This window comes from Amblyomma americanum, chromosome 1 (genome assembly GCF_052857255.1).
Source record: "Amblyomma americanum isolate KBUSLIRL-KWMA chromosome 1, ASM5285725v1, whole genome shotgun sequence".
NCBI lineage: Eukaryota > Metazoa > Arthropoda > Arachnida > Ixodida > Ixodidae > Amblyomma > Amblyomma americanum.
The window spans coordinates 84,988,101-85,010,602 of NC_135497.1; the positions used below are offsets into that span (position 1 = coordinate 84,988,101).

The following is a 22,502-nucleotide window of genomic DNA, read 5'->3' on the forward strand; positions in this document are numbered from 1 at the left end:
CTTCTGTCAGGAGTTCCGGAGCCACACCGCACGGCTCTTCGTGCGCACGCATAGGGCTCGATGCCCATCGCGGCCGTAAGAGCGAGCAATCGCGCCTCAAGGTCCGGGTTTATTACTGCTAACTACGAAAGATGACAAGCAAAGAAACCCGATGCGCGCTGCAATCCAGGAAGGCAAAGAGAGGCCGGAGAGATGCCGCCACGTCGCCGTCGCCGCTGCTGGGGTGCTAGGAGCGACAATCGGAAGTCGCAAAGCGAACATCATCTGATGACGTATTGATGGGCGGGGCCCAGTCCATGAGCTGTTTTCTTTATTTTTGTCTGGTGCCCCGCGTGTACGAGTTGAGGGGGTAGAGGAGGAGTGTAATTTTTAATCGTCTATATCTTCGTTGTTAGTGATGCTAGCTTAAAAATCCTTGCGTTGGGGTGACGAGTGATGAAATGCCTATCTCTCGTCTGCTTTACGTAATCTCAATTAATTTATTGCATAGTTCCTTTAATTGTTAAATTTTATATTAAAAATTAAAGGACCGTATAAATTCTACCAATTAGGATTTTGAATTACCAGAGTTCGAATTATCAAGGTTTTACTGTAGTATGTGTGCTGCAAAGTGGCGAAGTTTCTGCCCACATTAGTGAGTGCTAGAAGAGAAGCTTGGGTGAGCTGGTATGATACAAACAGCGTTGATACAAACAGCGTGAACTGCGACAGGCACGAAAGGAACACACACACTGATGAGCGGTGACTTCAAACTAAAATTTTATTGCTTGCACTGCGGAAATAAACAAGTCTGCACCTAAACAACAGAAAACATGACGAATAATGACTGCCTCAAAAATCCAACAGTCTGCTACAACCAATTACAATATGGTTAGTCCCAGAATAAATTGGATGATTGAAAGGTGACAGTTGAAGCATGCATGGATTTTGGTGCTTGAGGAACCCAAAAGGCATTCCATGGAACAGTTTTTTCCCCTGTTGTCAGTTATCAGGTGTGGGCAAACATTGGCGTTGTATAAGTCTGTTTTAGACAGACTGCTTTAGTGGAGTTCAGAATTACTTAGGGCCTGGTAAATCCCGGATGTAACATTAAATTTTGTTTTAGTAAAGCTCTCAGGCTTTCACATACCTGTCAACACTCCAAAATTTTCTGAGAGGCACCTGAATTTCGACCAAACGTCATGATTGTACTGAAATGACCTTATTTTCCCCAAAATTTACCCCCTGATTTTTTCGGATATATTTTCTTCAAAAATACGTAAATATATATGTAAACCGTACTTATCCATTGTACTATTACAATGCACTGCCAGCTTCACTATGGGGCTATTTCATGTTTTCGACCGATTTTTCTAAAGGAGCGAAGTCTAAAAGTTGAGTATAGTGCAGGAGCTGCTTCGTCAAATTTTTCGTTGGTTAAGCGCATTTCTATTGAGCTTTTCTGGAAAGTTTTTTAGCTTGTTCACCATTTTTCACGAGATAGTTGGCAAGTATTGTGAGGAAGTGAATGGCAGGCAAAAAGGGTTGGACTTTGAGGGCATGGTGGCCACCTGAAATCATCGGCGCCTGTCTAAAATGTGCACAGAGCTCATATTAGATAAAAGGAACACTGCAGTGTATTGCCTGCGATACCATCTGCACTGCTAAAGATATGCATCATTGCAACCAATGAGTTTACATGCATGCACTCTCCAAGCCAGGCTCCTGTTTCAAGCCCTGCTTGCTTTGGGAATACAACGCATGGTTCTGTCGTGCAAGTTAGAATGCAGAGCAAGGATGGCTGTGCTTGCAGGCTGAAATAATTGCGCAATAGGTAGGAGTGCTTTAGAATATTCTTAATGGATTTCTCTGATAAATCTTTTATTGCAGTTATTTGTGCCCTACACTGTAATGCCGTACTAGCATGTGGGTACACTGATAAATAAATGTGTGCTGCTTGAAGGATATGAAGTCCATTTCATTCACTTTAGAGTAAGTTTTATGCGAAGAAATAACTCAAGAAAAATATTCAGCTTTTTTTAGCTGCAAGAAAATCTTGGACTGTGCATACTTGCATGTAGTTTGCAAGCAGCACCTTTTGCATTTTGCGGTGTGCGAGTGAGAGTCTCAGAAACTTGTGTGCTTGGTCATGCTTTTGTCCGATTTTGTGACTTTCTTTACATCCTCCTTCTTCATTATAGGAGGGTACTTGTGAAGCAGATGGTTCTGCATCCCACCAGAGCAAGTCATATGAGGACCCTGATGCCAGTGGAGTCGTCGTCACAGACCCGACTTTGCAGGAAGGGCTGGCAGCACAGCAAGCTCTTGAAGGATTGCAGCAAAGCCCTTGTCATTATTTCCCCAAAGTGCCACACTTCTACTGCAGTGTATTCTTTGCACACTACTTCCTGAGAAGTGCTTTGCTTCTGTGTCATTGGGCACTGTATCACGTCCCTCCTCAGTTATTTGAGGTCCTTTCAAGCATAAGAGAAAGAGGTGTGTCAATGATGGCATTAAGGAAACGAGATCTATTTGCAATATATGAAGTATACTCATACAAGACAAAGGGGTCAAGGTTTTCTGTTTCTCGTTAAAAAAAAAATCTGTTTGTCACTTGTTTGTGATGGCAGCTTCATGAGTATGGTAATGATTTTTTACGTATTAGAATGCTGACATAACTTATGTAGGCATTATTTAGTTATTGCACTGCGAACGAGTCCTGAAAAGTGGCACTTGCTTGCACTCTTGGTTGAGTTCAAAGTGTCAAGCATTGAATGCAATGGAAGCATAATGAAGATGACATTGTGGTATACTTAAACTGCTCATGCACTTTGTGAGAGCTTAAGTTATTATGCATTCTTCCTTTCGCTTTATTTTTTTTCTTTTATGTGCTTGATGCCTCTTCATTTCTCCGCTTTTTTGTGGAATAAGCTAGCACAGTAAAATCTTGTTAATTTGACCTTCTTTAATTCATTAATTCTAAAGTCCAAATAATTCAAATAGCTTTCATGGCTCTAGCCAATGCCTGTGCTAGTCTATGGCGTTGAACACTCATTAATAAGTATGCTGCTGGAACTGCACATATTGATTCAGATGGGCACCTGAAGGTGGGCAGTGTTGAGGTATGACTGGCACGACAATTGTCCAGACATTCCTACTCAAGGCAAGCATAACAAAAATTGGCAGGCGTGACAAAAATTGATGGTCCTCTGTGGCTAAGCTGAGAAACAGTCCAACGACATGGTTTTAGTTCTGTATTTTCACTGCCGGCCTGTGGTGTCAGTAGCTCTCGGCCATGCATCAGCCATCCTGCTTAGCTCAGCTTTGTGCCATTTTAAATGCTGGTTGGTGCATTGCTGGCCTTCAACAGGGCTAGCTGTATTGGCCTAGTTCGTGCAGTTTCACATCGTCGTCAATGTTGTCCCGTCATTATGGCCCATTCTAAAGCAAAAAGACAACTTTGTGCATATTGACACAGTGCATTCCGCATGTTCGCTTAGCGCTGACTTGAAGCACACGCTGCCTGAAAAGGAGGAAGTGGAAGTGACAGCTATCTGGAGCTGTCGTCAAGACGTTCGTCGAAGCCCGCCGCTGTCTCTTGTGATCAGTGATCTCCCGCATTCACGCGTGACATCTTCGTGGAGGTTTGCTGGGTAGCGCACCCCATGCCCAGGAACCCTCCAGGAAGCCGGGACTCCAGCCTACCTGAATCCTTGAAAGTTGAAGTTACGCACACCAACCAAAGTAGCCGGCGGCTGCAAGGACTGCAACCAGAGTTCGGGCCTCTGCAGTCTCATCCGACCATGAGGACACTGACCTCCAATTCAGTGCGACCATCAGTGTCCACACAAACCCCCGTCAGCATACCCGATGCCATCCCTTCGCCGTCCGTCATGCTGCAGCAGCCATGTGAGCCACCCACATTTCAAGGTTTTCCAGGCGAGGGACCCGGAGGACTGGCTCGAGAAGTTCGAGCGCGTAGCCCAATACAACAGGTGGGCTGACAACTCGAAGCTGCAGCACGCGTCTTTTTCTTTGGAGGGTGCAGCTCGTTCTTGGTTTGAGAACCAAGAGGCCGCAATAACAACTTGGGGCTCCTTCAAGACTTAGTTTTTGCAGGCTTTTACCACCGTCCACCGGAAAGAACAATCTGAGCTACTCCTCGAGACATGCGTCCAACTACCGAACGAGACCGTCCTCGTTTACTCCAAGGACATGGCGAAGCTCTTTCGCCGGGCTGATCCCGACATGTCCGAAGCGAAGAAGCTGCGCTTTCTTATGAGGGGCATCAAGGAGCAGATCTTCGCTGCGTTATTTCGAGCCTGCCCAGAACAGTCGCCGAATTTGTTTCCGAAGCCACTACGATGCAGAAGATGCTCGCCATGTGATTCAGGCAGTACGAACGTCCGCCGTCGCTGATGGCTACCAGCGGTATCGATGCTTCTAGCCACGACGTCCTTCGGGAGACCATCCGGACGATCGCACGCGAAGAGCTTTGAAAGCTCTTTTCAGCTCCGCAGTCACCGTAGATTTCTTCCATTTCGGACATAATTCATGAAGAGGTCCACCAGACCCTCTTCAACCGAACACAACACCCCAGATGATGACATATGCCGCAGCTGTTAGCCGTCCACCGCCGCCTCCAAGTCGCCCCGATACACCTGTCCACATTCGCCGCCAACCTTTCCTTCCTTACCGCACTTGTGGACACCGGCGCCGACTACTCGGTAATCAGTGGACCTTTTGCCGCAACTCTGAGAAAAGTGACCACACCTTGGATGGGCCCACAGCTTCGTAATTACGGGGGTCATTTGATCACCCCAGCTGGCAAGTGCTCGTCACGAGTGACCATCGAAGAGGACACGTACCTGGCCACCTTCGTCGTACTCGACCAGTGTTCCCAAGACGTAATCCTTGGAATGGATTTTTTGGCGGAAAATAATAATAATAATAATAATAATAGCTTTATTTCCATCAAAACGATGGAGGGGCCGTGGGTAAAAGCTGCTGAACAGCTTGACTAGAGCCCACGGTCCCCTCTACAAGGCAGTACAGGAGCATACATGAAACATACAGGAATACAAACATGCAGAAACGCAAAATTGATTCGATTTAATGTATCACAAGGAAATCAATATTAGAATTTTTCAAAAACATCACATATCACGTGGCGCAGTTCACGGACTGTAGTGCAACCTAAATCAATTCCACATTTATTCAGATCATTAAGAAGTTTAGGCAAAATGTACGATAGTGTACCCATAGAATAGTTAGCGCGGGGAGTGACCACCTTCCAGTATTCAGACTGACGTATAGTGTAGGATGTAGGCTTTATTTCTAGCTTGGCTAGGTTGCGAAAGAAATTTCGATTTTCTTTTAATTCGTACTTAAAGGCAACAATTAGTCTATAGCTAAACAATTTCCAGACAGGCATTATATCTGCTTTAATGAACAGAGCATGTGTATGAGAATTGTAGGGGACATCAAAAATAAGCCTAATTATCTTTTTTTGTAGGACGTACACCTTTGTTAAGTTTGTTACTGTGGTAGAACCCCATAAATGGAGCGGTCATTGACCTTTAATTAAAGTCAGTGCCATTCTCCACCGAGAACGCAATCCAGAGTGCTTTCGAATGTCCCGCGGCTCTTTACATCCTTGATGACGTTACCATTAAACTCCGTTCGAGCATTGTGGTATCTGTCTGTGCGAAGACGCTGTGGAAGTTTGAAGGTGTCGTCGAAAACAAACAAATTATGCTTTTCGACTGCTGTCTTGCTGTCGCCAGAGGGGTCGTTTGCATCGAAAACGGAGAAACCGAAGTACTGCTTAGGAATTTTGGAGGTGAGCACCAGCATCTCAGCCTTGGGACCACTGTGGCCCACATTCATGGTATCGCCGACATTCGATGAGCACCCAGCCTTGCCATGGTGTCTTCAACAGAAGTTCACACCGGTGTTCCCGACATCCAGTATGACATGAACCTCGCGCTTTCGCCGCAGCAGCGAGGCCAAGTAGAAAATCTCCTCCAGCGCTGCGGCTATACGTTCTCGACTTCTTCCCGCGTCGGAAGAACACACTTGGCCAAGCATCGGATAATCACCGATGACGCCGTCCACCCTGACGTGCCACAATCAGCCGTGAAATTAAGGAGATAATTCGAGACGACGTAGTCCCTGGGCAGCACCTGTCGTCCTTGTGAAGAAAAAAGACGGTACACTGCAGTTTTGTGTTGACTACTGTCACCTAAACACAGTAACTAAAAAAGATGTTTATCCCCTTCCTTGAATTGACGATGCATTGACGATGCTCTCGATCGCTTCTGCTCTGCAAAATATTTCTCATCCATGGACCTCAAATCAGGATATTGGCAAATCGAGATAGATGAACGGAACCGAGAAAAAACCGCATTTATTACTCCGGACGGGCTCTATGAGTTTAAGGCAATGCCATTTGGTTTGTGCTCTGCACCCGCAACGTTCCAACGGCTGATGGACACAGTTCTGGCAGACCTGAAGTGGCAGACATGCCTCATCTACCTTGATGACGTTGTTGTGTTCGCAGCAACGTTCGAGGAGCACCTTCGGCACCTCGAAGTTGTGCTGCAAGCCATAAAGTCTTCTGGGCTAACGTTAAAAAATGAGAAATGCCACTTTGCTTACACTGAGCTAAAGTTCAATGGTCACGTCGTTAGTTACAAGGGAGTTCAGCCGGACCCAGACAAAACCAAAGCTATTGCCAATTTCCCTCCACCGCAGGACCGAAAGGCAGTCCGCTGCTGTCTAGGATTATGTGCCTACTACCGTCGCTTTGTGAAAGATTTCGCCCGAATCGCCGAGCCCCTGATGCGTTTGATGAGGACAGACACGCCTTTCACGTGGGACACCCCTAAAGCACAAGCATTTGAAACTCTTCAATGCCACCTGCAAGCACCTCCAGTTCTGGCTCACTTCGACGAAAACGCAGATACTGAGTTTCATACTGACGCAAGCAACGTAGGCCTGGGTGCCGTTCTGGTTCAAATCCACAGCAGTTGAGAACGAGTCATCGCTTACGCCAGCCGCTCTTTCTCTCACGCTGAAGCTAACTACTCAGCAACTGAGAAAAAGTGTCTAGCGATAGTGTGGCCGACGTCGAAATTTCGACCTTACCTTTATGGAAAACGTTTTACTGTAGTTACGGACCATCATGCCTTGTGTTGGCTCGCGACCCTCAAAGATCCGTCAGCCCGCCTTGTCAGATGGAGTCTGCCCCTCCAAGAATACAGCATGACAGTGGCGTACAAGTCCGGCCGGAAGCACTCGGACGCCGATTGCCTCTCGCGCACCCCGGTCGAATCCCCGACGGAGGACGGTAACTAAGACGACGACATCACCTTAAATGCGATCAGTGCAACAAGCCTCGCTGAAAAACAATACGCCGACCCAGAACTTCGGCACCTCATGGAGTTTCTTAACGGTACCCGCCCGACTGTCCCGAAGGCTTTCAAGCGCTCGGTAGCGTCACTCTGCGTTCGCCATGCTGGGCCTCGTGAATAAAAATTTCGCCGCAAATAATCAGAAATACCTTATTGTCATACCGACGAGCCTGTGTGATGAAATCCGTCAAGCTTCACACGATGAACCGACCTCTGGGCATTTGGGTGTAGCCCGCACGCTTACAAGGATCAAAGAGGTGTATCACTGGCCCCGCCTTGAGTCGGCCATTGCACACGTCGGAACGTGCTGAGGCTGTCAGCGCCGCAAAGTGCCCTCAACAAAACCAGCTGGATTCTTGAAGCCTATAGCACCACCATCGGGGCCTTTCCAGCAGATCGGGATGGACATGCTGGGCCCATTCCCTCTTTCTCATTCGGGAAACAAGTGGGTCATCTTGGCAACTGACTACCTGACACAATACGTGGAAACATCAGCTCTGCCAAGCGCCACAGCCCTTGACAAGGCAAAATTTTTTATCCATCAGATCGTTTTGCGTCATGGTGCACCGGAGATCCTAATTACCGACAGGGGTACAGCATTCATGGCTGACCTCCTACAGCAGATTTTACGCCACAGTCATACAGACCACCGAAAGGCGGCATCCTACCACCCTCAGACGAATGGTTTAACGGAATGATTAAACAAAACACTAGGTGACATGCTCTCCAATGTATGTCGACATTCAGCACAGAACTTGGGACGAAGTGCTCCCATACGTCACCTTCGCGTACAATAGGGCCGTATAGGAAACGACAAACATGCCACCGTTCCGCCTCGTTTACGACCGTGACGTGACCACGATGCTGGACGCCATGTTACCACATGTGGACGACATCGACCCGAATGCGGATCTTCACACCTTCTTGCGCCTCGCTGAAGGGGCTCGTCAGCTGGCCAGAGCGCGGATTCTCGACCAACAATGCCGAGATGCCCAACACTCTAACCTCCTACGCCGTGATGCTCGGTACAGATCAGGAGGCTGAGTGTGGGTCTGGTTTCCCATTCACCGACGCGGACTTAGCAAAAAGCTCCTCTGCCGGTATTTTGGACCCTACAAAGTGATCAGTCCAATTGGAGACCTCAACTATGAGGTCGTTCCTGGCGGCTTTCAGAAGTCTCGGCGATCCCTGCAGCCTGGGGTGGTGCTCATTGTCTGTCTCAAGCTTTACTACGAGCGGTAGTAGTAGAGCTGGACTTTCGTGCGCACATCATGCTTCCCCTAGTGAACTTTTTTTAAGCACACAGCCTACGCATCGGCACGGTGCTCTTTCTTTCCGGGGGACCAGTGACACAGTGCATTCCGCATGTTCGCTTAGCGCTGACCTGAAGCACGCGCCGCCTCAAAAAGAGGAAGTGGAAGTGACAGCGATCTGGAGCTGTGGTCGACGTTCGTCGAAGCCCGTCGCTGTCTCTTGTGATCAGTGATCTCCCACATTCACGCGTGACAATATATACGGCTCGGGGACAGGTCCACTCTACTCTAGCCTCCACTCACCAGTGAAGGCGAACTTGGCCAACGCAGTTCAAACCAGAGGTCCTCACCTGGACCATGATGCGGAGTGTAATTCCCCTCTACCATGAATCTGCCCAGTCACTTACACACTACTGTGGTTATCTGTGTTTGCTCAATGGCAATCTTGCATGACATCACCATTGTGGTATTGATTTCGCGAACCAGCTAGTGCTGATCACTTGTTGTACTCTGAGAGTAAGCGGCTATGATTCATTTTTCTTATTAAAAAGCATCTCTCTATCAGATACCGCTGTGTGCTTTCCTGGCTTCTGCCTCTGTCATTATTCCAGTGTGGCAAAAGTGTGCGCTTGTCACATGCGTTAGTGCGAGGTAGCTGAGAAGGCGTTACTATTACCGCATTGTGAATGGAGCTGTGGAGGCCCTCGGCATTTTGGAGTTGTGTTGCGACATTCCCGACAATGGGAGCAAAGTAAAGCAGATGATGGAACTGTGAAAAATAGTCTTTGCTGTGCGCTTTTCAACTTGGAAGATGTAGCCATTGGTGAGCTTTTCACCAATTAAACTTACTCTGATGTAAGTAGCTTTTTGCTTTTTTGTTTGGTGGGCTATTCTTTAATCTGACCATTGGATAAATCAGATGTTTTTTTCAGTACCTTTAAACTTGAATTAATAAGATTTTACTGTGCTCTGTTGTGTGGAAACAAGATTTTTGATGTTTATAAAAAATTTATGTTGCTATATGATTGTCTTGTCGAGTGAGTGAACACTTGCTCAAAATGTACCCAAGAGCGCATTGACTTTTTGGCACCTGATATATTTGTAAAAGGTTTTGTAAAATAAGTTTATGCTGTACTGTAAGGTGGCATGGGAAGCACATATTTTGTACTTTTGTACAGCTATGAAATTGAAAATTGAGTTTTTTGCTTTACTTGCCAACTAGCCATTGCCTGTATATAAATTTTTGATGCTGAGTTTTTACTCATGGGCCTGGTATTTTTATGCAGAATAGGCCTTTGGGGGGCTGTTGCTGAAGAAAAAAATAGAAATGCATCACACAAGGTTACACCAAAATAAATTGAATGAATTGCATGCAGCCAGAGCACGTGTCTGGTGCTTGAGTGCAAGTTGTCACTGTTGTCAACTGCAGCATTTTATGCAAAGGCCTCGTTTTTATTCTTTGTAGATTGTTTTTGTCATTTTTATCTGCATTTCAAAGTGCATAAATTTGCAATATAACAAATAATAAGGGGCTTACACACACAACAAATAAAATTTGGTCTGTATCAGGGACAGAATGTCATTTAGACTAACATTTAAAAGTTTTTTGAGCTGATAATTTATAGTCGGCTGCCATTAGGGCACTGTGACACAGGCAGTGGTCAAGTTTGATAAAGCAGCATGGAACTTTATTGAAATTATAGGTTTTTGAGGCAGGGGCAGCATGTTGTCTTGAACACAGTGCAATTGAAGCTGTGTGCTGTAAAATAACAGTACAGTAGGATTACTGGTAAAAATTGCCTAATTTAATACACTGAAGTTAAAAAAATCCCAGCTACAAAATGTACAGTCTGTGCTACTAGTCAGAATAAAATGACTACTGCTTACTTGGAATTGGATTGGTGCTGAAATTTAATTGAGGAATGTTTTGCGAGGGAAGGCGTAGTATAGTAAAACCTCATTGATGCAACTTCACAGTTCATGCCTTGAAAATTGCAGGCATTAAAAATGTCTCTTAGGAAATGAATTGTGCAACGAATCCTTACCATCTTGCCCAGACAGCCATTCTGTCAAAGGACCAGTGCAGAACGATGATACGCAGGGAAAGGCACTTGCTACTATGACAGTCCCATAGAGTTGAACCATTTGTCTTCTGGTTAATATGTCCCCTGGCAACACTATTTCTTAAGTGTAGAGACCATCCGCACTTGTGCAAACATGTGAGTGGGTCGAACCTGGGGGGACACAAAGCATGAAAAGCTGAAATGCAGCGGAACTCTCCCGCTGTAGTGGCTTCTGTGCAGTGCCTGTGCGCAAAGGGGTGAAGCATAAAAAAAAATCTCTCACAGCAGTTGGATACAGCTGGAAAACAAAGTGGCAGATGCCCCTCAAAGGAGGCCCTCCAGCCTATGGCGTTGGCCAATTTGCATGATAGCACAGTTAATTCAATTAAGCCCTGATTAATCCCTTTTCATCTGTCATATCATAGACGTCAGGCTAGCAGGTCTGAGGGGATTAACCACGATGTAAGAATCGGTCGACGGCATTGGTTGCAGGGCCTCCTTTGAGGGGCATTTGCTGCTTTTTTAGTTGCTTCTGGCTGTGGCATATGAGCAGGTTGCTTTAGTGGGGATGAAACATGAAGAGAAGAAATGCAGTGTCGGCTTCGCTATCCCAAGTGTTAGGGGACTAACCATCAGAGAGCGATAACGAGGCTCTGGGGATTTGGAGCAACAATGCTGCAACAGTCAGCTGCCGCAGTGGCTTTCTCGCAATGCATTGGTGCAAGGGGACAAAGCATTCAGAAACAGAGTTCCCGGTGGCTCTTGCCATTGCCACCAACAGCCAGATGTGTTGCGGAATTTCCTTCATGCAAAGCGGGTTGAAATCTGAGAGCATTAGGAAAGGAGGTGGAATTATCAATAATTGCCTTTGTACCTTATTCAGCAGTTGCATTTTTCCAAATTTGGCGGTTTGGCTCGTATGCTTTCCGCATGACACTTTTTTTCGGGCATTTTTAAAATGCATATCAAAGAGGTTTTACTGTATTCGTTGCACTCTTTGGTGAACACCTGAACCATGCCATAACGAAAGGGATGAAGGAGGTAGAGGAAAGGATGTGCCATGATGGAGGGCTCCAGGCCAGTATCAGCCACTTGGGTTTCTTGTACCACACTAGCATTTTTTGCATTTGACTTCCATTGAACTGCGGTCGCTGCGGCCATGTTCAGGTCCTGCAACCTCGTATTCAGCTGCTGAATGCCATGGCCACTGAACCACTGCAGCAAACGCTTATAGGTGCTAATTGAGTATTAAAAAGAGTGGTGTGGATTTTAAAAGGAACTAAATTACTACAAAAATTTTTTTTGAAGACTTGTAGATCAAACTTGCCAATTTTTGCTTTCATTTAATTGTGAAGAACCACTGCTGGCCACATGGTGCCACAAGTGTTTGGTGTGAGATTACTGAACCTCTTGACAGCAGTTGACTACACGGTGTAAAGGCAATGAAATTTCTCCAATCAGAGAGAATTTTAAGACCCTAGGCTCAAGTTCTTCAAAGTTGCTCCCTGATGTTGGTGTTGGGTAGTATTGGAAGAACTCAGTAAGAGATTGGTGCAATGCACGTAGTAGCCTTCTTCCCGCCAGTCTTTTTTGTCTTGGATTGAAGCAAGACCCTTGCCAGAAGAAAAAGATTTAGGCACAGCTGCCATTTCTTCAACAAGCCGGGTTTATTTACCAGCTCCTTTTAAAATGTATGGGGCTAAAAGATGAGTTTTAATGTCTGCTGTGTTTGTGACCTCAGTTTGGGCAATTTCTTCTGCGAACACTGCATTTGTGATGTCAAAAACATTACCCTTCATTGATATCTGCTCCAAACTTGCTGAGCAAAAATTTTCGGGCTTGTATTCAGTCGTTTCAGACATTTCATGAATAGAGTCATCATCTGCAATCACTGTTTCACCCATTCAACTTGCATAAGAGTTTATTTGTTTTTATGTCATTGCTGCGTCATATAAAGCACCATCTCTAACTGTGCAGCTGAATTGCGTTTTTAGCTCGCTGCTTCTTTTTCTGTTTTAATAGAAAGAATATGCGATCGTCATCTGAAAATGTTCAAAAAAAGCCCCTGGAGTTGTGCTGTGACCTTGATTGAGCCCTTGTTACGCCATGCGAGGCTTTACTTTTGGACAGTCGTACACTTCCTATTGAAGGGCAGCCACCCAAACACTGATTCACATCAGTCTATTAGGCACTGCATGTTAGTTGCCCTGCTGTTAAGCCATCGGCATTAGAAATGGCTTCTGTGACACTGAAAGGATGTTTTCATCCGTAGTGCTCATGTATGTCCCAACAAGTCTAGGATGGGCATGGAAGTCCTGTGAACATAGACCAAAAGGGGAGTGGGGTATTATTAGGAACGAAAAAAAAAAACTGATGGAAACATGTGAGCTGCTGAATACTTTGTTAGTCAACCTGGCTTTTATATGTTGTTAAAAGCATTTTATATTTTGTCCAAAAGATTGGTGTCCAATTTTTCCCGACTACATTTGGGGAGACACTCAAAAATGATGGGTCTTTATAATACACAGATACCTTGTGGTTGTTGCATTCTATGGGTGAAGGAACGCAGAAGAACTGCTAAACCACTACCATCTGTAGGCATGAGTGGCCGATTGGGACCTGCATTGGAAAGACAGATGTGTCACTTAAGGCTAAAGTCCTACTCTCCAACCTTATTAGCACCTTTTTCTTTTTTTCACTTTGCCTAGATAGGCGTAGCTCTCCCCTGTCAAAGTGTGGGAGTACCACTTGAAAGCTGCACATTTTCTTTGGAGAGAAGATGCGGGACCTTATGAAACTCAGTTCTCAGTTCTAGCCAGCGCAGTGTTTCTAAATGCATGTGTGCAGTGCAACAGACGAAGAATGTTATGATGGCTGTATGTTGTTTTCTATCAGCGGTCTAAATCTTGTCATACATGCTGCAAATTCGATCTCTAAAAAACTGCCGCAGCAATTTGATGCTGCCTCAATTAGCACTCGGCTTTCTCATTTGATGTGTAAGGTGCTGGTTTGTCATGGTTCCCTTATTCACTTGTTCACAAAAGCAGGATGAGGAGGAGCAAATGAGTGCTTGATCAGGCATGTTTGTACCCAAATGTTTCAGGCGATAGGTGCAGTACAGAGTAAGTGGCCATATCTTGACGAAAGAGTTAGGCTCTTTGTTGTGTCTGTGGATATTAGTGATACGTGGTAAGGGACTAGCAGCAGCTACCACAGTGGAGTGCAAGAATCTGCAAACAGTCTCCGGTATCACCCCTGGGCCTAGAATATGTACTGCATTTTATTCCTATCCATAACTGGAACAGGCAGTGACAAGCTTATTTTACATGTCACTGAAGTGCTATGTTTACTAGCTTCCTAAATATACCAGTAATGACCAAGATAAATTTAAAAGGGCCCTGAAGCACCTCTCCGATTGTGAGAAGTGCCTTGAAATCTGAAAGGCATCGTACGAGCGGCATCATTCTAGAGTCAATTTTTCCCAAATGCGCTACAATAAGGGGGAAATTAAATGTACGGTATCTAGCTTTGCAGTTTTCCAAAGTGTGAGTTCTGTTTCTTTTCCCTTGATTTTCACCTGCGGTAGCAGTGCATCACCTACAAAGGTCACTGTTACCCACGGCAAGCCTACTTTCACTGTTATGTTGAGTGGCAGTCTGCCAGAAGAAGCATAAGCGGAAGTTCGTTCAGTGTCGTTTACAAGATCCCGACCTCTTGTGGCAGTTTCTACATCGGTGAGACGGGATGATGCATCAATGATAGACTGCGTGAACATGCAAAAGATATAGAGAACAAGTCTCGCAGAAACCATCTTGCTGTGCACTGTGCTGAGTGTGATGATTGCGAAGCGCACCTCAATAGGACCACTATCATCGCCCGTTATAAAGATGAGACCACAAGGCTCATTTCGGAGGCTTGCCATATCAGAAAGCTAGGTAACACCTGTATCAGCACCCCATCGATAAATCTACTATCAAAGGAACTTGCCTATCTTAATCAGTGACGTGCCCCTTTTTTTAGTCAAGTTGTGTGGTTGTGCGGTATCTTTCTCTCATGCTTATTTTGTGTTGTTACTCGTGCCATTTCATTTATATGCTGCCTCACCTGTAGCAATAAACCATTTGGTTGTTAGTCAGCGCTGGTGTTTTGTGCTTCTCTTGTGTCTCGTCTTTGATTGCGCTGTTTTTCCAATTCGTAAAACATGTACCAACCAGCCCGTATTTGCCCTCTCCTGTGAACACCAGCTCTGATGTCTCCGATCTATGATAATGTTGGGTGGATAGAGAAGGCACTTGAGTGGGATGTTTTTGCCAATATTGTGCAGCTGCTGAATGGGCTCACCTTCCTTACGCGAGGGTTGGTTCTGGGTCCTTTGGGGAGCAAGCACGGTGTGAAATTGAGTTTGCCATGTGCCTTATTGGTCAAGGTAGCTGTATGGGGCATCTGTGTGAGCTATCCGTCCAAACCCTCTTTTCTTTTCTACCCTCTATAATCTCTTATGAGTTCAGCTTGGCAGTGCAGCCGGGTAAATGTACATGACAATGTTTTACAGTATTTCTGCTCGCCTATTGACTGTCTGAAATGCATGTATGTCTTTAACTTGGTCTTAATCTTTGTGCGTCCTTTGGTATGCTTATCGTGTGGATATTCTTCTAGCAGAGTTATTGAAGCCATTGTCGTGATCTGACCGTGATTACAGTTGAATCCCGCTACAACGAAATCGACGGGACGCGCGAGAAATTTCGTTGTTGAGAAATTAACCAAAAATGCAAGGCAATAACTCCAGCAAAACATAGTTTTTGAGCGGAGTTGTCTTCATGATCGGACGGCTCTTCCGGCTCGCGATCACTTTTGATGCTGTCTTCACCGCTTCGTTCCTCGTGGACAATCACGTCCGCATCAGCGTCGAGAAAATCGTCCAGCGCTAAGTCAGCAGGGACGTTTCCAGCTTCCTGGAGCGATTTTCAAGTAACGTCAATCCCCGGAGTCGATGACGATGGTACACTTTCCGTGGCTGCACTCGTGCTGGTCACCTTGCTGTCGACAAACCCGGCGTGCTTGAAGCAGTTGCGGATTACGCTGCACCGTGTTGCTCTCCATGCCACAGCCATCATTTCTAAAGCCATGAAAAGATCAACTTTCGTCTCCCGACCAGTGTCGGTGTTCAGGAGAAGCCGCTGGATCAACCTCTCCCGGTAGGAAGACTTCATGCTCCGGATGATGCCTTGGTCCAGGGGTTGAATGACTGAGGTACAGTTCGGCGGGAAGAACTTCACAGCTTGATGTTGTCAATGCGATGCGCCGAACAACTGTCCAAGAGCAAACAAACCTTTCGATTTTGTCTGCTCATTCCGCGGTCAAGTGCCACCACCCAGGCAGCAAAAATGGCACGAGTCATCCACGACCGGCTGTTTGCCACGTACTTGACAGGTAGACTCCTGTTCCCCTTGAAGCAGCGTGGTTTTGCACTTTTGCCAATAACTAACGGGGGGCATTTGTCAGACCCATCCACATTTGTGCACAGCAGCACGGTCACTCGTTTCTTGCTATGTTTGCCTCCGCGGCAACGCTGCCCTTCAAAATCAAGCGTCTTCGCTGGCAGCATCTCATAGAAGAGGTCAGTCTCGTCAGTCGGTCTGTGCGCACGACGTCGTGATCTTGAACCGGAAAAGGTATGTGCGTGCTCGACGAAGACTGTTCAGGTTCGGCTGCCGGCTGTCGAGCCCGTGCCACCCTCCCCGTGCCCCCTACTTCGGCGCCAAACATGGCTCACGGACAGTCGCGGAGACTGCTTTCTCGTCGTAGTCACGTTACTCAAATCGGCGGCCGGACGGCTCGGCATTGTGTGCCGCTACTGCTATCCATGCTGGCGATATATACTGATCGATCGCAGGTGCGTTCAGCGCCGTGATGCTCGCCCGCTTCCTTGTGCACATCGAACAAACATATTCGGCCGCAGCAGCAGTGGACTTACGAAAGCCGGATACATGCAAATTGAGTTTGGACCCACCGGGCACGTACAGGAGTTTTGGTTACGACTTATTATGCCACACACTGCACTTTTACTTAATGGAAAGAAATAATTATTGTTCCTTAAAGTAGCAGTACTTCACACGGCTCCACGATTCCAGGCAGGCAGCCACTTCGCCGAACAGAAAATGTAGCACTGCTAGAAAAAGATATAAGCTGCTGTCGTACAGTCTATGACTGCTGTTAAATGTGATACGGAGCACCAACCTAAGATCGAGTTCCGCGCGCGAGTCAGCCCGACGACGATTAGGGTCGGGGTATATTACTGTTGTAAGGCGTGTCAGTTGATTCTGAGCAATACGGCACAAGCACGGCGTTGTACTTTCCAGCGCAACTGTCACGAATCACGCTGCCAGCAATTCGGGTACCCCCGTAAAAGCCGCACATCGCTTTATTTACAAATTGCAACGCCAGCAGCAGCTCATGACACCACGCCAAGCAGTAGTACGTCCGGCCGCCAATTTGAGTAGTTGCGGCGGCCGGCGGCCCAGCCGAACATTCTTCAGGGTGGTTCACATGCAAGCGAATTGGCGAACAGCGGCGCGGTGCTGCGTAGCGGTTCGCGAGAATTTCACATGCATCACCGCTCCGCGTTTCCCACCGCTGCGAAAACCAATGTTGCTGGCAAAAGATATGCGCCTGCAACCGGTTTTGGTGACCTGCAAACAAAAACGTAATATAAAAGCATTATTTTGTCATTACTTTTCACAGTTGATTTAAATAAATATAATTATTGGGTTTTAAGCATTAAACAGCACTTTATACAATTTATTTCCTAAACAAAAGTTCGTACGTGCGGCGTAAAAACTCGCGTGGCAACGCCGGGCCGTCATTGGTTGAGATGCGGTGCTGCTACGGTGGCTAGAGGGGGAGGTGAGAGTTTCGCTGCGGGCCCTGCACGGAAGCGTGTGTCGTAGTCATTCATGCTATTGACAGGTGGCGCCCGCGTCGCGTCTTAGATGCCTTTCGGCCTCTCTCCGGCTGGCGAACGTTTGTCAGGTGCATGCGCCTCTGTGCTGCTGTACGTTCTCTCGCTGAGTTGCCAGCAATCAGTTTTTTTTTCTGACTACGCTTACCCATTGTAACCTTAACATGTCGTGAGCACACAGGTAAGAATGGAGAGACGTATCAACCGTCAAACTCATTGCTTTGCGCCCGGGTGCACGTCAGGATACGTCTCCGCCAGAAACAAGGGCAAGAAAGTCTCCACTTTTGCTGCCCCGAGCGATGAAGAAAGGCTAAAAGTGTGGCAACGGGTGGTACCACGTGCAGACAGGCCCCTGGAGAAAACATCTGTGCTCTGTGAATTGCACTTCGAGCAAAGGTTCATCGTGCGAGACTACATCCACGTTGTGAATGGGGAGACCGTAAGGATTCCCCGCGGCCGGCCATGCCTGTCTGAGGACGCCGTTCCCACGCTGTTTCCTAACACTCCAGCGTATCTTTCGAAGAGGCTGCCTGTGAAGAGGAAGTCAAGAACATCGAGAGGCGAGGTGCTCGGGAAACGAAGAAAAGGGATCGACGGCTCGCAATGCGAGGTTGCTTCATCCGTGGCTGACAGCACCCGGGACTCCGTGGCAACTGACGACGACGCAGCAGCGGATGGCACAGCGATTCATTACGCCTGCAGCCGGGAAAAATTGGACAAGTTAACGGGTGAAAATCTTCCAAGTGAATTCTGGTCGAGGAACGTTGTCGCAGAAGCGCCCAAGTCACTTGCATGCAGTGTTTTTTCTCAGGCAGGTGACAGCGTGTGCTTTAAAAAGCTAGTGTTGTGCTCGGCGGAAAATACACACTATCAGTGTGCCGTGTTCGTCCAAGGCGCGGCGTTGAAACAAGTCGACGTGTTTAACCCCCAAGGTGTGGAAAACCTGCTTCAGTTGGTTGATCAAATGAGTGTGTGTCCTGGATTTGAGCAGAGCTTGGTGCCGAGTGAACTGCATCAAAGCCGCAGCCGAGTAAATTACAGACTGCACGGAAATAAGCTGCACAGCAAAGGCTGCCGAGGAGTCTCCCAAGGTGAGAAGCCATGCATTCAGTGCAAGTACCTGCGGAAGCTTTTAGTAAATCAAGCTTGCTATAAGAAGAGGAAGGCGAGGGCGGATCCTGTTTCCAACGCATCGAAGAAACTTGTGAAGTGCAACCTGCAGCTGTCGCAAAAAGGAGAAGGTTGCTAAGCTGAAAACAATGACAGCAGTGAAAGAAGAAAATGCCGCTATTTCAGAGGGGAAGCTGGAGAAGAGCCTCTCTGGACTGCCTGAAAAGCAGCGGCAGCAAGTTCAAGCATGCTTTCAAGCATCAAAAAGAAAAGGCACGCAGGGAATGACGTATAGCCAAGAATGGGTATTGGAGTGCATCCTAATGAAAATAAGGAGCCCCAAGCTATACGAGTACATACGTAAGCAAAAGGTGATGGTACTCCCTAGTTTGCCTGCACAAGTATATGAAGGGCTATAAGAGCTCTTTTGGCCTCAATGAGAATATGTTTTCCGCAATCGCCGAAAAAACCAAGGGCATGAATCAGTTTGAGAGGCATGGAGGCATTCTGATTGACGAAATGAAGCTTTCAGAAAGCCTGAAAGTGACAAACAGTGGTTTCATTGAGGGCTTCGTTGATCTGGGTGCTTACACTTCTCCAGACCAAAGCAAAGAGACCTATGACCATGGTCTAGTGGTATTATTTCAGCCATTTTCTGGAAAATTCCAGCAGATCCTTGCCACCTTTGGTTCACATAGTAATGTGAAAGCAGATGTTCTTTCAAAGATTGTGGTTGACATCACATTAGCAGCTGAAAAGTCCAGCCTTTTCGTGGATTTTGTTACAACAGACGCTGCATCATGGAACAGGAGCATGTGGCGTGCTTTCGGCATCGAAGGGACCGCCAAGAAGATAGTCTGCAAGGTCAAGCACCCTGCAGACGACAAAAGAAGTCTGCACTTTTTGTCGGACTTTCCTCATCTGGTTAAATGTGTACGTAATTCTGTTGTGTCCAAAGGCTTTCACACACCTGAAGGATACGTTAGAATGGATGTGGTAAGAGAAGCCTGGAAATGTGACAACAGGGATGTTGTAAGGCTAAAAGCAATGCCACATGTAACTAGGGCAGTCATTGAGCCGAATGGATTCGAGAAAATGAAGGTCAACTTTGCTTTTTCACTATTTAGCGACGAAGTACTGAGAGGGCTCCATGCGTACCAAGATTTGACATTGAACGGGTGTGCGGTGCTGGCTCGAGTGCAGCAACAGCATCATTTGTAAGGCGGATGTCTAAGCTGATAGCAGCTATGACATCCAGGTGCAGTAGTGGTGCTATGCGCATTGGTTCAAAAAGTCGCACCGAGGTGAAGGATTTCTTAGCTTACATAGACGCCTGGGAAGCACAAATAGGAAAAGTAGGCGTTCTTACGCAAGGCACAGCTGAAGGGCTTCGTGTTACGCTGACAAGCACAATGTCCCTTCTTGATTACCTCACAGAAGAGCTTGACTACAAGTACCTAATGACCTCTCGTTTGAGTCATGATCGCTTAGTAAATTTATTCTGTATCCTTAGGCAAATGTCAGGCAATAATGATCACCCCTACAGCGTCGCAGTTTTTGACATCAGTGAATTGCTTGTCATTTTGTAGCTTAGCGAAGGCCCCGCCAAATGGAAATGTGTCACCCTCATTGATGAAGAGCCTGCTCTCGGCAACCAGTGAAAGGCCAGGAAGCATTCAAGGAAAGCTTGATCAGCTGATGGACATTGGGTGCCTGAACGAAGTTCATGAGGTGCTTGCATCTTGCGATCTACTTGCTGATCATGATGCCACTGTAGCAATAAGCAGTGACTTGCGGATTTCCTACTATGTCGCAGGATATGTTGCTCGGAAAATGCTCAGCAAAACAAAGTGCCATGACTGCTCTAGAGCACTGCTCCTTCCAGCTGGCTCTCAACTTCCAAAGGAAGCTTGCCTGACACAAGAGGTTGATAATGGAGGCTTGCTATATCCATCTCGGGAGCTTCAGAAATTGATTGTGAAGCTAGAGGATTCGTTCACACATTGTTTCAGTGTCAATAGGCTAAATGCCAACAGTGTGATGGATTTGATTTCCTCTTTGGCAAGGAACTGGCTAAGTACAGTTGGCTGCGACAAACACAGCACAGAAGTAACAAATCATGTTGTGAAGTTTATGCTCTAACAAGGCTACATTTTCTAGTACAAGCACAGAATAAGGCTAGAGAGGGAAAGAGGCAAAGAATGCGGCACCTTAAGCTGAGGCATGTTACCTGAGGGTGTGTTGTCCCTTGCATGGTGCGTTAATTTTTTGTGTTCTGTTTTAGGATGCATCACTTGTTTGCCCTTACTGGCTGGCTTGGCCCAAATACTTGTCCATCCCTGCAATAAAATTTTGTGGTGTACTGCAAGGGCCCTGTTGCTTTTTATGGCTTGAGAAAAACACTGGCTCACAGCCGAGAGAAATCCAGCGCTTTTTTTCGGCAACGACTTGTTGCGTTCTTTCACGGGCAAAAATAGCTAAAGAAAATTTTTGGCGAGAGCCTCGTACCCGTCGGCTTTACTCGCGCGTCTAGTACGTTTGCATGTAATGCTAGGCTTGTTAACTTCCTGTTTAGAATGACTGGCCACGTCGGCCGATTAGCATTTTATGTTCCTGTGGTGGGCAAGCGTCACATAGTCAATGCATGCTCCTCGACGCTAAAACAACGCAACACTACCTTGCTACACTCCGCGCCGGCCGATGCTCTCACCTCCCCTTCTAGCCACCGTAGTGCTGCCGCGTCGCCGCCGCGAAAATTTCCAACTTGCCCGAACCTCGCCGCTCCAGCCGCTGGGGCTTCCTCCGCCGCTGGAGAGAGGGTGTATGCGCCGCAGCGGCGGAGTTCGCAAGCGGTTCGCTTGCATGTGAAGCAAGCCTGTTTCACATGCGCGCGCCACCGCTGCTGAGGGCGCTAAGGTCGCGTCGTGTGCGTACCTTTTCCGGTTGAAAATCACGACGTCGTGCGCACAGACCGAAAATATCAAACGGAGCGTAACTGTTCATTATGTCAGTCATGTTGTCCGCCGCCCATGCTAATACGCCGTCAACGTCCGCAGATGCCGATTCACCGCACAAAACCTTGCCGACGATGTTATGCCTTTCTTTAAAGCGATTCAGCCATCCTATGCTTGCCTTGAAGTAGTTCAGCCCTAGCAAACAAGCATAATTTAGGGCCTTCTGCTGTAGAATTTTACCGCTCAGGGGCATGTTTGTTGCTCGTGTATCGACGAACCAAGCATAGACAGCCTTGTCGAGCTCTTCATACGTTGGGTGCGCCACTTTCTTGTGCTGCGCTGAAGTGCCCGATGAAAGTGCCCTCCTAATGTTGTGCATATTCTTCAAAATCGTCGATAGCGAACTCGGCGCGATGCCAAAATCTGCGGCAATATTTGCTTTCTCCCTGCTTTCCGCTTCGGCGATAATTCAATCCTTTTCTTCTAGCGAAATAAACTTTCGCTTCTTCGTTGGCGGCGACATGGCATAGGCGATCGACGATCAACACACCGACACGAGAAAATGGCGGCAAGGGCTGCGGAAAAGGCGGGGAGGGGAGGCTGGCGACTGGATTTGGATTCGTCTTTGGCCCTCGTACGGCCGGCGGCCTTCGCACGGCGCCAACAAGTCCCCTCGCTGCTTCCCTATGACGAATAAACGACTCCCAACCAAATTTTTTAAATAAAGAATACATGAAAATGTAATAAACATACATTGCGTGCATTATTTA

At 47.0% G+C, this 22,502-nt stretch overlaps 2 protein-coding genes across 8 annotated transcripts in view; one reads left to right on the forward strand and one right to left on the reverse strand.

The window, feature by feature from the left end:
* LOC144109702 (uncharacterized) overlaps window positions 1-22,502 on the forward strand; it is a 151,188-nt gene that overhangs the window by 87,414 nt on the left and 41,272 nt on the right. The gene's annotated exons all lie outside the window — the stretch shown is intronic.
* On the reverse strand, window positions 703-22,323 carry LOC144113152 (uncharacterized). Of its 7 annotated transcripts, XR_013310657.1 has the most exons (5): window positions 21,553-22,323; window positions 21,009-21,117; window positions 13,243-13,329; window positions 10,693-10,881; window positions 703-2,301 (listed from the first exon to the last, which is right to left on the reverse strand). XR_013310657.1 is itself a non-coding variant. In XM_077646070.1 (4 exons), the coding sequence occupies exons 1-4, from the start codon at window positions 21,640-21,642 to the stop codon at window positions 10,832-10,834; spliced, it is 336 nt and encodes a 111-aa protein (XP_077502196.1). In that variant the 5' UTR covers window positions 21,643-22,323; the 3' UTR covers window positions 5,177-10,831. The 7 variants fall into 7 exon arrangements, 1 of the variants encoding a protein (XP_077502196.1); XM_077646070.1 differs by lacking the exon at window positions 703-2,301 and having other exon boundaries at window positions 5,177-10,881; XR_013310661.1 differs by lacking the exons at window positions 703-2,301; window positions 21,009-21,117 and having other exon boundaries at window positions 5,177-10,881.